Raw genomic sequence first — 16,037 nt, 5'->3', positions numbered from 1 at the left:
AAAGCTCTAGAGTGGGGTGCTTGAAGTCAAATCAAGTGAAGCTCTAAGGGCTATTTTCAATTTGATGTTTCTAAATCTTGCAATACATCAGATGGCATCTCTTGATTGAGAGAAACATCCCAGTGGAAGCCAGAAACTAAAAATTATTAGTTTTTTCCGAGCAGTCAAATCGCTATGATCTGATATCGGCTCGCGAGTACAGTTTGAACACAAACTTCCAATTCAGGGAAGAGTGGAGGTACAATCGACACGTTCTAAATGCTTCTAAGCTTGGCGGCAGGTTAAAAGGTAGCATCTTCTCACGAAACTGATTCATGAGCTTTTTCTTACTTGATCAGTCTTGCGCTTTTCAGGCTGAAGTTTTGCCATCTTTTAATCTGCGAACCAACTCAAAATCGAACCATACTCTAACAACCAAGCTCCAATCAGAAACCCTAGGCACATCCACATTAAATTTTAAACTTAAGCTCATTTAGTCGTAGGTGTTACAGAAAATAAAAGTAAAATGTGTGGCAGATGAACTTGTAAGGTAAAGTTCTACTAACCGTGTTCTTTTTTGGAAAATATGGTATTGGTATGCTGGAGGCCACTTGCAAACTGCTACTTAGGGAGAAAGATGGAGTCAAAACTCAGCTTCTTGAATCTGAATGTCAAAACGGTCGCAATGGGTCTCAAAACTATATGTACAACTCGAAAAGAAAGGATGTATCTACTGCTTTCGAAGTTCTTACATGGCACCGCCTCATACATGCAGAATAATAGGTGTGCGTTGTCGAAGATGCTGAAAAGCTGTAAAAACGACGAGAAGTAAGAAACCATTTCTCATCTGCTTTGCTACTGCTCCGCACTGTATAGAAACAGGTTTTGGTATAAGAAAACATCATTTAGATATTCTAAATCAGGTCGCTAATTTTGATTTGAAAGGTTTGATAATTTTGCCAGAAACACCGGAGGACCAAGTGAAGTTCATCACAATTTTTTTTTTTACAAGTTACAATTTTAGTATTTTAGTCAAAAATCCATTTAATTTACCTGAAGTGTCATACAATTATTTGCAATATAACTGATCCCTTCTTTAGTAAAATTTAGTGAGCATTTAACTCTTAGCTTCTACTTGAATTTTTCGTTTTGGCTCTTTTTAAAATAAAGTTTTGCATAGTTCATTGGAAGAGGAGTTAAACTGCTAAGGAAAGCTAAACTGTTCTACAAAAATTTAAAAAGTAGGTTTTACTAAATCCAACTACTTATGCATTTATGTAGGCGTGTACATTCTCCTAGTCCAACAGCTCTTACAAACACACACAAGTGTGAATTATTACCAATTACTTCTCCATTTTATTTCACTGCTTATAATTTCAATGCTCATTTTACCCCGAGCTCACTGTATTGGTTCTGTATATGTGGTTTGCAGGCAGGAAGTACTTTTATACTTTTGGTGAAATCAACAGATACGAGTAGAAATAACATTGGTATTAATCATGTGCCAATTTCAATAGATCACCCATTTCGTAGAGCGTGGTGGCGTAGCTTTGTTTATATTTCGTGTTTTTTTGTTGTGATTTATTAAGCCGTTTTGATACAAATACAAATACAATAACAAAAACGAAAAGGACGTGCAAAACTGCTGATATCTCATTGTGCTTACTGCTTTATGTTCTTTGTATAATTTTTGCTATATTTGACATATAAAACACTGGATCCTATAAACTGATGTCACAGAAGAAAATATCATACTTTTATTTTGAACGTTGTTTGATCTACGAAGCGTAGAAATTAAGCTCCGCAGGGTTCGAATGTATTTTTTTTTACAATAAACTCGGCTCGCACATGGAGTATAATGCTGGAAATAAATGAGGAATATAGCCTGAATATATCAAACAAACTTGTGCGAAAGCGTCTCAATGGAAATAGATTTTATGGGTGTGTCAGCAGAAACCGTTATTGTCGGTCAAGGCACGTTTGTATTTCGAAAATACCCATAGAAGCCAAATATTGCTTTTTACGTACGAAACTAAAATGAATATTATTGGCGCTGATCGGAAGGCTTTTGTTGATTGTGAAAAAAAAACCCCAGAGGTCAATCCCCGGTATACAACAAAGACCTTGAAGCACGGTGGGGGTAACTTAAAAGTTTGGGGATCATTTTCTTCGAATGGAGTTGGACCAATAGTGAGAATAAATGGCAATTTGAATAAAGTTGCTTATCTTGATATTCTCAACAACACGATGAAGTCATATTATATCATATTCATGCATGATAACGACCCAAGCATACAGAAAAGTTGTAAAAAATTGGAATTTCAAAGAAAAAATTTTAGTTAATGGACTATGAATAAGTTCGTGCGGTTTTTTTTCGAAATTTGAAACTTTATTGACGTAAAATGGTTACAAATTTAATATTCAAAATATTGTCCATCGCTTACTACTACTTTTTCCCATCTTTCTGGCAATTCACGGATTCCCTTTGTGAAAAATTCGGTCGGTTTTGCCGCAATCCACGAATCGATCCATTTTTTGACTTCATCGTAATTACGGAAGTGCTGGTCAGCCAGGCCATGTTGCATCGATCGGAAGAGATAGTAATCGGATGGCGCAAGGTCTGGACTATACGGCGGGTGGGGTAGGACATCCCATTTGAGCGTTTCTAAGTATGTTTTGACCACTTGTGCAACATGTGGCCGAGCATTGTCATGTTGCAAAATAACTTTGTCGTGTCTATCGGCGTATTGCGGCCGTTTTTCTCGCAGTGCTCGGCTCAAACGCATCAATTGTCGTCGGTAGACATCCCCCGTAATCGTTTCATTCGGTTTCAGTAGCTCATAATACACAACACCCAGCTGGTCCCACCAGATACACAGCATAACCTTCAGGCCATGAATATTCTGCGCCGACGTCGATGTTGAAGCATGGCCAGGGTGTCCATACGTTGCCCGACGTTTTGGATTGTCGTAATGGACCCACTTTTCATCGCCAGTCACAATTCGATGCAAAAAACCCTTTCTTTTGTGCCGTTGAAGCAGTTGTTCGCATGCCATAAAACGGCGTTCAACGTCTCTTGGCTTCAATTCATACGGCACCCAATGGCCTACCTTTCGGATCATTCCCATGGCTTTTAAACGTTTGGAAATGGTTGATTGATCAACTCCCAAAGTTTTTGCAACCTCTTCTTGCGTTTGAGCCGGATCTTGATCGAGCAATTCCTCCAATTCGGTATCCATGAACTTTGGCGGCGCACCCTCGCGTTCTTCGTCTTCCAAGCCAAAATCACCACTTTTAAAGCGTGCAAACCACTTCTGGCACGTTCGCTCAGATAGAGCATGCTCACCATAAACTTCCACCAAGATACGATGACTTTCGGCTGCTTTTTTCTTCATATTAAAATAATGAAGAAGAATTCCCCGCAAAAACACATTATTTGGCACGAAATTCGACATTTTCAAGTGTGGTAAAAATATTGTTGTTTACGCTTCAAATAAAAAACTTATACTGACGTTTGTGCCTTACGACAGTAGCTCTCCAATGAATGTTTGGAAATGTGGATCGATGGAATAATAATCAAGTTACGCCATCTGTTGTAAAACCGCACGAACTTATAAATAGACCTATTATATTCGTATTTTGGCCAGCACAAAATGTAATATTAAGGTTAAGGTTGGGGAAAAAATTTTAAAATACCAATGCAGTAGGGAAAGAAGTACAGGGAGCGTGGAACTCTATCCCTTTGGAGAGATGTCAAAAGTTAATAGAAATTTTACCTCGTAGGTATGAAGCAGCTTTAAAAAATAATGGATACTCAATAAAATACTAATTAGGTAAGAAATTAATAAACAAATGTAACCAATTTTTTTTTTTTAATTGGCGCGTACACCCTTTTTGGGTGTTTGGCCGAGCTCCTCCTCGTATTTGTGGTGTGCGTGTTGAGGTTGTTCCACAAATGGAGGGACCTACAGTTTCAAGCCGGCTCCGAACGGCAGATATTTTTATGAAGAGCTTTTTTCATGGCAGAAATACACTCGGAGGTTTGCCATTGCCTGCCGAGGGGCGACCGCTATTAGAAAAATGTTTTTCTTAATTTTGATGTTTCACTGAGATGCGAACCAACGTTCTCTCTGTGAACTCCGAATGGTAATCACGCACCAACCTATTCGGCTACGGCGGCCGCCAATTAGAAATAACTGATTTCTGGTTTCCTTACAGATCGATAAAAGTGCGCTATTTCAATGTCCAGTGCAAAATGTGCTAAATTCCGAGTTTTCGAACGTCTTATAATTGCAGATATTTAATTGTTATTTATTTAACTTTTTTTTTGATAGTACTGAAATATAAAAATAAATTTGTGCAAAAAGAACAACTTCACTAGGTCATCCAATAAAAATAATCATAATGGTATGTTATTGTGAGGAAGTGCGATTTTCCTCTGTCCATAGCTGTATGTTTACGTATGACAGTATAGCCAGTTCTTGAGTTATAAATTTCCTATACTTAATTGACACAATTCGTATTCTATTCACATTTTTCACATTATGAAGGAGACGGCTCAAAACTGTTTGGGAAAAATAGAGATTCAGGTTATCCAATTAAACCTGTACATGAGTAGAATTTTTCAAATGATACATTACTGATTATTTGCATTTGTCATCGTGTTTTTAACAAAGTTTTTACCTTATCATTTTAACGCACGAGTATAATGTCAGTTTGATTTCGGTTGTCTCTTTGCCACCACTTCAGTAAGGTAACGCATAATAAGCTTTATCTGTATGTAAAATAAGGATAGACTGATAAATGCCTTGAGTGCGTCAGCTTTCACAGGTGGGCATATTTAAAAATTTATTTGTGATAACAGAGTCATTAACAACTAATTACTCAAATTATAACTGCTGATAGTAAATTCTTGAGTGAATGCTTTTATATGAAAAACTAACTAAACATATAAATACATAGAAAGAATGTACCTGAAGGGATTAATGGCGTATTTGTTTCCAACTCATACATAGATATACATACATATAATATATAAGTGTAGCAGAGAGGGAAACGATTATAATCCCTTCGTATTTTATGTGGGCTAAAGTTAAGGGTTAAGGGGGGTAGGGTTAATTCCACTAAAAATATGCACTTATTTATGAATTTTTTTGGAAAGATGATTCATGTAAATTTATTTATCCAATTAGTATACTGTTTATTGTAAAATAAATAAAAATTGAAAAAAAAACCTCTCAGGGTTACCTCGGTAATTATGTAGAGAAAGTGTGTACAAAATTTCAGGAAGATCGGTCGAGTAGATTCAGAGAAAAAGTGTCCACCGACTTGAAAAACGTCGTTTTCCAGAAAATGTGTGTTCGACCATAGCAGGTAGCCTAGTCGGAGCGGCCAACGGTTATAATGCTCTAACTTTGTGAGTTTTGCACCGATTGACTTAAAATTTGGACACAACATTCTTGAGATTATGTACATTCATTTTCTCAAATAAACCAAAATCGATTTTTTTTAACCCTAAAAACCCTACCTATTTTCGATGACGCTGAGGCATAATTGAGGTTCTATGTCGTTAATGTGCCGAACTATCTCATCCTTTAGCTCTTGAATTGTTGCTGGCTTATCGTCGTACACCTTTTCTTTCAAATAACCCCAAAGAAAGAAGTCCAACGGTGCCGTTGACGTTTAGGTGTGGTTCACATTCAACATCGGCCCTTGAAATTTAACCATCTTTTGTATTTTAGGTTTATTCTGAAGTTTATTTTTCCATAGTTTATATGGAGACACGGCAGTACCACCAATGTGCAGCAGCCGTTTTCTGCCAATTGCAGGACATTTACAAGGAATGCTGACCGATAGAATTTCGCCAATGTTCAACGAACTTCTTCTCCTCCCACCTCCTGATTTGATTTGGCCCTTTGTAAGTCCTGAAGGCCAAGGAAATATATTAAGATCAAAGGGTGCTCAGAAATGTCTGACAGATCTAAATGATTTTAGCACAGTCTTCAAGGTCGCTTTGGAAGAATCGGGAGTACTATAAAAAGAAAACAATGCCGAAAATATGATATAAAAGGTTTAATTTGCATGAAATGAAATAAGCTTATTTTGTTTCTACAAAACCCTTAAAAGATGCGAATCTAAGAAGGCGAAATAATATCAATGGTCAAAGCGTAAATTGTTTGAAGATATGAGATAATCACATTAAGAAATGATTACATTACATTATAAATTTAAATTTACACAACTTTCACGGCTCATATGACTAAGTATTGTTGGAGTAGATAGTCGCAGCTCAGACGACGTCGGCGAACTTCCAAAGTTTTTCTGACCAATAACAGTATCACTGGCATTTGTATAGGGTAATAATTGTAATAATACCAATTGTGATCACCTCTTCGAGAGATAACACGGTCCGGAAACGTTTCCGTAAAACATCAATGGTTTCGTTTCTTGTGTGGCACGTAGCGCCGTCTTGTTGAAAATAAACGTTGTCCAGATCAATACCAACCAATTCCGGCCATAAAAATCGTTAATGATCTCTCGATAACGATAGATATCACCTGTTATTGAAAAACCATTTATTTGGTGCTTAGTAATTTGCCTCATGGCGTGCCTCTTTTTTTGTGTGTTTTAAATAATGTAAATGTGTTGATTTCACACGCCTTTTTTATCATTTCTCGAACTTGTATGCAGCTTTCGATTGTTTCCTATTGTTTAATAACCAGTTTAACGATCGATTTCGTGAACCGAATCGGGATTTTCTAAATCCAATTGTCATACTAACAAATGCTTCAATTCTCAAGAATTTATTTAATAGGACTATGAATAAGTTCGTTTCGGTTTTACAACAGATGGCGTAACTTGATTATTATTCCATCGATCCACATTTCCAAACATTCATTGGAGAGCTACTGTCGTAAGGCACAAACGTCAGTATAAGTTTTTTATTTGAAGCGTAAACAACAATATTTTTACCACACTTGAAAATGTCGAATTTCGTGCCAAATAATGTGTTTTTGCGGGGAATTCTTCTTCATTATTTTAATATGAAGAAAAAAGCAGCCGAAAGTCATCGTATCTTGGTGGAAGTTTATGGTGAGCATGCTCTATCTGAGCGAACGTGCCAGAAGTGGTTTGCACGCTTTAAAAGTGGTGATTTTGGCTTGGAAGACGAAGAACGCGAGGGTGCGCCGCCAAAGTTCATGGATACCGAATTGGAGGAATTGCTCGATCAAGATCCGGCTCAAACGCAAGAAGAGGTTGCAAAAACTTTGGGAGTTGATCAATCAACCATTTCCAAACGTTTAAAAGCCATGGGAATGATCCGAAAGGTAGGCCATTGGGTGCCGTATGAATTGAAGCCAAGAGACGTTGAACGCCGTTTTATGGCATGCGAACAACTGCTTCAACGGCACAAAAGAAAGGGTTTTTTGCATCGAATTGTGACTGGCGATGAAAAGTGGGTCCATTACGACAATCCAAAACGTCGGGCAACGTATGGATACCCTGGCCATGCTTCAACATCGACGTCGGCGCAGAATATTCATGGCCTGAAGGTTATGCTGTGTATCTGGTGGGACCAGCTGGGTGTTGTGTATTATGAGCTACTGAAACCGAATGAAACGATTACGGGGGATGTCTACCGACGACAATTGATGCGTTTGAGCCGAGCACTGCGAGAAAAACGGCCGCAATACGCCGATAGACACGACAAAGTTATTTTGCAACATGACAATGCTCGGCCACATGTTGCACAAGTGGTCAAAACATACTTAGAAACGCTCAAATGGGATGTCCTACCCCACCCGCCGTATAGTCCAGACCTTGCGCCATCCGATTACTATCTCTTCCGATCGATGCAACATGGCCTGGCTGACCAGCACTTCCGTAATTACGATGAAGTCAAAAAATGGATCGATTCGTGGATTGCGGCAAAACCGACCGAATTTTTCACAAAGGGAATCCGTGAATTGCCAGAAAGTTGGGAAAAAGTAGTAGTAAGCGATGGACAATATTTTGAATATTAAATTTGTAACCATTTTACGTCAATAAAGTTTCAAATTTCGAAAAAAAGCCGCACGAACTTATTCATAGTCCTATTATTATTTACGACCAACAGGCGTACTCCATCAGATTTTTTTCAATATACCTATTTCCAATAAAATTACAAGCTAAAATTATTAACAGCTGCTTTATGGAAAACTATCCCACTCAATTGAAAAACAACAGAATAAGAAAGCGTGCACTCTCACACGGATATATATGTATGTAAATGCGTATGTACAAGTATGTACAAATATATACTTACATACATATGTATTATATATGCAGTGTAGTACAAAACCTAATAAACTTTTTCTGCTGAGGCATGAATACATTTTGTTCTAAACAACTGAACACTTATATATGTATGGAAATACATACATATAGCTCCCTAGAATATTTAAGGTTACTTCTTCACTCTCTTTATATGTATATACATATATATTTACCATGATTCTTAGGGAGCTTGCCAGCCTGAAAGCAAAGCCGGCATCCTCGGAATAAGGCTCGCATGCAGAAGACCAATCCCCTATCCACCTTAAAATTCACAGATCACCCATCTTAGAATTCAGTAGATTAATGAAGTCAATGCAAACCAAACAAACAAAAAAATTTGAAACTTCTCCCGTCTAGCCTAGGGGTAACCACGAATAGTCGTTTTTTTTCATTTTAAAAGTCCTATAGCCCTCTCATGCAAAAAAAAATTCTCATTACTACCTATAGGTTTGTCACATAGGTATGTACATTTATACAAGTATACTAGCTGTACCCGGCGCGCGTTGCTAAGCCAACAACTAAAATAAATTTAAGAAAAATAACTTTAAAGAAAAATTAGTAGACAAATATTAAATTCATTCTAAACCATTTTATTGCATTTGTTTATTTCGAAAAAATTGTGACATTACAAAGTTTAGTTTCAATTCGGTGTTTATTGAAGTGCTGTGAGATACACAATATTTCTGGTTTTTTCATCTGGTGCTTAGACGAATAAATCATTTGGATTCTCCAAATTTAATCCACACTCTTGTAACGATTATCCTTGTGCTTTGTTAATAGTCATTGCGAAAGCGAGTCCCACCGGGAACTGTAAACGTTTGAATTCGAATGGCATGTCTGTCGGGATCATTGGGATACGTGGCAACAGTACGCTTCACCTTTGAATTCAAGAATTCAGTTGGATAGTTGACAACCTCGTCTTGATTCTCCACAGTATCGATAGACTTATATGTTGTCGTTTCACTGGGTATTCCATGCTGAATGGTGAAGTTTATGGTATTGACATCGATGTTTTTGGTTGCTAATATAGCACGCGTACTGAGCCGCTGATGGTTTTTGTAGTTTTGTGCAATGTTTGGAAAAACTTTTTACACCAATTCGTCGGTGCTTTCTCTTACAGAAGTTTGCTGGCAGGGTGATATATTGTGTAAATTCATCAATTTCGCCAATTTCCAATATCCAATAATTGTTCTGCAAAATTTCCAGCCGATGCATCCCGTTGTAGTTGTACACGCATGCTAGTTTTCAAAGTCAATTTCTGTAAATGACGCCATAGAACTGATGATTTAAGACATGCACTAAGTTCATCAGCGGGTGTTGAACGTGGTATAATGGGCAGTGTTTCTCGAAAATCACCAGACAATAAAATGAGTGCGCCACCGAAGATCTGTCTGTTTCCTCTCAAATCTCGCAGTGTACGATCAAGCGCTCCCAATGCTTTCTTGTGAGACATTGTACATTCGTCCCATATGATAATTTGACACGTTTGGGATACTTTTCCCATTCCAGAGTTTTTGCTGATGTTGGTGCCTCAGTGTTTCGCAAATTCAACGGCAGTTTCAATGCAGAATGTGCTGTTCGGCCACCATCCAAAAGAGTTGCCGCAATTCCAGATGATGCAATAGCCAGTGCAATATTATTTTGTGATCGTATGGTTGCCAAAATTAGTGAAAGGAGAAAAGTCTTGCCTGTACCACCGGGCGCATCAATGAAAAACAGTCCACCACTTTGTTTAGTGATTGCACGCATAATTCTGTCAAACGCAATGCGTTGTTCTGGAATCAACTGCGGAAGATTTGTTCTAACGAGTGTCCCCAGTTCGTCAGAATCATAGTGTGGTTCTCGTTGCAAATCACGATCGAAAAGGTTGTTTGCAGGTCGGTTTGAAGCAGGCATTCCCAGTTGCACCAGTGGCTTGTTCGCGATTGTCAAACATATGTCTTCAATCAAATCCTTCATATTCGTTTCCTCTGTGCAAAAATACATAGTCATACTTTTCATATTTTCATGACAAGGGCAGAAGTTGCTACTCTGCAGCGCCACGTGATGGCGAGTGGCATCAATGAGCATATTCTACAAACCTTCTCCGTGGAAAAATACATATACCTATATACCAGTTATTATAATAATCGGTCCAGTATTTTTTGAGTTCATCGATGGCATACAGACAAACATTCAAGAAAGATGTAGTGGATGTCTTGATGTTTTTCTTTAAAACACTAACTCATTTTCTCTTTTTCATAAAGGTGATAATTAGTTCTTATTATAACATAAAATTAAAGGCATTATCGCAATATAATAAATATCTTAATTTCGTCAATAAGAAAGAGAAAATAATTATTTCCAACGCTAAAAATGAGGCGAAGAGACGCACAGATTTAAAAACCAATTTTTGGTTTTTGCAATTTTGGTAAACTGGTAAACTGTGGATACTTCTACAGGGTGGGCCATATAGCGTTTCCTTTTTGAACCACCTATTTTTTTGAGAATGGTAACACAAATGACATGTCAAATGTGTTCATAATTTACTAAAGGTTTGACATTTACGAAATGGGACGCTATACGCTTGAACAAAATAGGGAAATATTGAAAACCTATTTCCAAAGTGGTGAGTCTTCTCCTTCTTTTCTGATTTTCACATCGGTGGCTACGTCAATAAGCAAAATTGTCGGATTTGAGGCTCAGAAAATCCACACTTTACTGTAGAGAAGCAAATGCATCCACAACGAGTCACTGTTTGGTGCGGTTTTGGGTCTGGCGGAACATCGGGCCATTTTTTTTTTCGAAAATGAGCGAGGAGCTGCGGTTACAGTAAATGGCGAGCGTTACCGTGACATGCTCAACGAGTTGTTTCCAAAAATTGAAGAGGATGACATGGACGACATTTGGTTTCAACAGGAGTGTGACAAGTTCACTGCCAAAGTTACACTCGAACTTTTGGCTACCGTTTTTGAAAACCGAATAATCAATTTAAGCCCGTTGGACTATTTTTTGTGGGGAGCCATTAAGGACAAATGCTATGCGAACCATCCAGAGACGATTGATGCTTTAAAACACGAAATCGAAGTTGCCATTCCTGAAATTGGAGCCCAAACAATCGAAAATGTACTTAAAAAGTGGGTTGATCGAATGGCCTACTGTAAAGACAGTCGTGGCAGTCATTTGAACGATATTATTTTTTATTCATAAATGAGAATGTTCAATCTTCAAAATAAAAAAAAAGTTTGAAAAAATTTTGATTAGTTTTTTTTTTTATAGCCGATTCAAAAAGCTAATTTTACATGGCCCACGCTATACATAATAAAATTTGGGTGCTCTACTCCTATTAACTCATAGGAAACTGTTCAAGTGTTTTAATTTTGTTTACCATTTGTTTTTGCAGATGCTCTTAAAAAGTTATCAAGAAATTATGGAAAATTCAATGCTTGAGGAGGATCCGAATGGCAATTCTGCGCTCGAACAGTTATTCACCTCGGAAAAGAAATCGCCCCGATGGGGTCCGCAACATAAGGGTGCACAAGAGCTTGCCAAATTGTATGGCCCAGGTATTTAAAGAAATCACCTTAATTTACATACTTCGAAGCTTGAGCTAAATTTTTCTATATTTCTTCATAAAATAATTTGTCTAATACAGGAAAACGTTTACAAGAGATAATCTGCGTTTATTCATGTATTGCGTTAATGTTTATAGACCTGTTACTGATCCTAAAGCATATACATTTCGAAAGACTGAGCGTGGCTTGTGTGTCGGCATTGTGTGGTATTATAACTGCCGATTTTGGATCTGGGCTAGTACATTGGGCAGCAGACACTTGGGGTAGCGTGGATTTACCTGTTATTGGAAAGGTTTGCTATGAATTATAATTACTTAAATACGTATTAAGATTAATATCGATTATGTAAAGTACGTGTTAATTTTATTTTCTGTTCTGGCAGAACTTTTTGCGGCCTTTTCGTGAACATCATCTAGATCCAACGTCCATAACACGACATGATTTCATTGAAACCAATGGTGACAACTTCATGGTCAGCATACCCATATTGGGCTTTTTAGCATACAGCTTTAACACAAAATCACATCAGGACATTCAACAAGACTTTGGCTGGATATCATATTTATTTTTGTGTTCAATATTCGTTGCCATGACGAATCAGGTGAGTTGTCTATCTGTTTGGGCTTTTCATACTATTCACTACAACTTCCAACTTTGTCGGAGGCTCATTGACATCAGCAAACGTTGCCTATAATTAAAATATTTTTTAATTGGAGTATGCACCTAGCAATTTTAAACTTCCGGACATGTGCATTTACGGAAGAAAATTCTCAACATTATCAACAGCGAATTTTATCTTTCCCTTATTGGCGTGACTACCTTTCGGAATTCAGAGAGAACGAAGGTTCGAATTTCGGTGAAACACCAAAATTAAGAAAAAGTTTTTTCTAAAAGCGGTCGCCCCTCGGCAGGCAATGGCAAACTTCCGAGTATATTTCTGCCTTTAAAAAGCTCCTCATAAAAATATCTGCTGTTCGGAGTCGGCTTGAAACTGCAGGTCCAACAACATCAAGGCGTGGGTGAGGTTGGTGGGCCCAATTCTTAGGTGGATAAAAAGGCTTTTGAGTTCTTTAGGAATGTTGGATGGTTACATGGATTTCTTGCATTCTGAATTATTTAAATAATATGGGTGGTTGAAATGTGCCCAAGTGTTGAGTTTTAGGTTGCATGAGTGGTTTTGGATAGCTTTAAGGTCTTTTGCAATTAATAGGGGAAGAGTTATTGTAGGTGAATAATACATATTTTTGGCGTCTGAATCGGCACATTCGTTCCCCTGTATGCCTTTGGGACTGGGGATCCAGACTATTTTGATTTTCTTCGAGTATTTTATTAAGAGGTCACGGATTTGGCTGACAAGTTGACTGTCGTTGCAGATATTCCTAACGCCTTCGATGACGGAGAAGCTATCGCAGTAAATGGCGGATTTACCTTTGTTGGTAGGTGCATGGTAGATAGCCTTAAGTAAAGTCAACGCTTCGGATGTATAAATGGAAGCATGTAAAGGGAGGTTCCCACCACATAGAAGATCCCCGTAGTTATTTACAACTGCGAAGGCGGTGTTGTTGTCGGATTTGGTACCGTCAGTAAAGAGCGAGTTGCAGTCGGCTAATTCTTTGGTGTTAATTAGTTGGAGGAAGAGTTTGGAAAAAGCATTATTGCTGGTGATGCTTTTAAAGTAGTCGTGCAGTTCGGTGTTTATTGATGTCGGTTTTAGCAGTCATGGTGCTAGGGGGGACCATATGTGTAATTTATGTATGATTGGAGCAATCTGATGTTTTTTTATAAAAGGAAGTTTTACGAGTATATTGCCTCTGAACGGCAGATGGTTTCTATCAATGATAAGATGGTATGAAAATCTCTCATTATTGTGCTGAGGGATGCGAGGGACTAGTTTGATAATATAACTCGAATTAAACGTATTCAAAAAGTTTTCATTGACTTTGCTCTACGTTCCCTGCGTTTTCATGACCCCATACCCTAATATTATTCTAGATGCCTGAAATATCTGCAGTCACGCTGATCTGTGGTATTTTGTCTTTATCTTTCGTCTTTGATATTAATTAAAGTGTTGTGGATTGACCCTCTCTTCTGAATCGAATCTATTTTAATACCTCATCTAGAGCGCTTCGTAGTTTAGATTTTTTCTGACTGATTAACTTTAGAAGAACTCTGTATGCAAGGAATGCAGCCGCCATGATAACTCTGATCAAACTCAATGTTATTTCCAAACTTTTAGGATTGACTTTGCTTTTTCTAAACACTAATGAAACTTCTTAATTATAGTCATCATTAATTGCTTTGGTATGTTTTGTTATATTTTCGTCTCGCGAATTAAGATTATTTTTTTAGTTAAAATATCTGTATTAGGCTGTAAGGCAACTTGAATTTGTTGACTAATTTTTACTTCAGTAAATAATCAAATATATAAATAGTTTTGACTCGAAAGCTGTTATAAAAAATGCTCATTTTTACAGCGCTTTAACGAAAGCTAGGGGCATTCTCTATGTCTTGCAAAACCATTGCAACATTCACGGATCGCACGAGTTGCAATGGCACAACACGAAGCACAAGCAATAAATATTTGCAATACTTACAAATGTATATTTCCTTGCAAACAGGTGTAGGAAGACAAATTCGAACGTGCCAGCTGTTTATTGTTATTTCTTTTAAAGTTACTATAATTGGGGTGCTCATGTACTCGTAGCTCTTATTTCACGGACCAATGCTGCCATATAAGCGGCATGGCCATGATACTTACTGCACCCAGTGTCGCGTGTTGGCAGGAAATATAATTTTATTATCTTTATCGTTCTTATCGAAAAGTTTTGAGGCGATGAGAAACAAGATTTTTTGCGATATTTTCATTATTCAGCCAAGGATACCTTTCCGATTGAGCTTCGAAGCGTACCATACCTTAAAAGAATATAAAATTTAAAATATCTTTTATTTTACTACTGTAAATATATTTAAAAAAAGTTTCACTAAAATATTTTTTTTCCTATACTTTTATAAAAATATTAAGTATGAAAAAAACCTAGGGCCTGATGGGAAGTAAATTGAAAATACTTCCGGATCGTTAAGAGTTAGTATAGCGTTATGACATTTCTTCTTATTTTGCAATTCTGCAAGATACAGGGAATCCCCGTATTAACTTTTGTTTTTATGAGAAGATTTTTTATGGAAGAAATTCGCTCGGTGATTCGTTATTATCTACAGAGAGGTGACCGCTATTAGAAATCACTTTTCTAACATTTGATATTTTTCGCCCATAGTGGGCATTGAATTTTTGCTTAATAGAATTATAGTTATTCACAAACCCTTTCAGTTACGGCGGCTTAGTAATGTGTTTTTTTTTAACAAACAATAAAATAGGCCGATATATCTCTCGGTCCGATTTCGTACTAGTTCTTCAGCACAACAACTTTTGCCTCGCTAATTCCGCTTCGAAAGGTGTCTTCCCAGCGTTGTTGTTGTAGCAGTAATACAAGCCCTGTCAGTGTAGGATATATCAGCGGTCGGTTTCGTCTAGCTCATCTAAAGGTAGACCCAGGAAACATGCTGTTTCGACAGGTTGGGTCTAGAGGGAGTGGGGTGTTAGATGAGTAGGGTTTAAGGGTATTTCAGTCGTCAATTCTAGCTGCTTTAACATAGACCATTTATTTCCTACAAAAAGTAATTCTACTTACATGGCCATACGGCCAATTAACAAGTTTAGTTTTTAAGAAGATTTTGCCTCCAAGAGTTCGTTTCATTAAAATAATGGTTATGCATGCTGAATGGCATATAACACCATTTTATTAAAGCCTTTTGAGTAATGGTACTTACGTGGTATAGTTCAATGATGCCTCCAGCATGCAAAACACCCCAAAAATAAATTTTTTCTGCATGTAAAAGGGCCTCGTGAAGATAGCTTCTACGCCAAATACAGTAATTTGTCATTCACATACCCATAAAGTCTGAAATCAGTGTCAACGCTGACTTCTGCATAAAAAGTCAGTTCAACTCCGTGTTGCCGTTTAGGTTATTTTTTAACAAGTTAGTTATTAATTTTTCTTAAGAAGAATTTTGGTTATTTGACTATTATATTTCTAAAATGGTTACTTTTTGATGACACTTGATTAAAATGCATATATGAAATTGTTTCACTACATTATGAAATTGTTTCACCAGATTATGAAATTGGGCATT

General features: G+C 37.3%; 1 protein-coding gene across 2 annotated transcripts in view; it reads left to right on the top strand.

The window, feature by feature from the left end:
• Positions 1 to 16,037, top strand: part of LOC128863082 (plasmanylethanolamine desaturase-like) — a 75,301-nt gene that overhangs the window by 12,814 nt on the left and 46,450 nt on the right. For both annotated transcript variants that reach the window (XM_054102011.1, XM_054102010.1), the window contains exons 2-4: positions 11,678 to 11,840; positions 11,930 to 12,141; positions 12,232 to 12,450. In XM_054102011.1, coding sequence (XP_053957986.1) covers positions 11,678 to 11,840; positions 11,930 to 12,141; positions 12,232 to 12,450 — 594 coding nt within the window. The remainder of the gene's footprint in view (positions 1 to 11,677; positions 11,841 to 11,929; positions 12,142 to 12,231; positions 12,451 to 16,037) is intronic.

The sequence above is a fragment of the Anastrepha ludens genome, chromosome 5 (genome assembly GCF_028408465.1).
Source record: "Anastrepha ludens isolate Willacy chromosome 5, idAnaLude1.1, whole genome shotgun sequence".
NCBI classification, from domain to species: domain Eukaryota; kingdom Metazoa; phylum Arthropoda; class Insecta; order Diptera; family Tephritidae; genus Anastrepha; species Anastrepha ludens.
The sequence above is the reverse complement of the archived record's forward strand: the minus strand, read 5'-3'. Positions and strand labels throughout refer to the sequence as shown.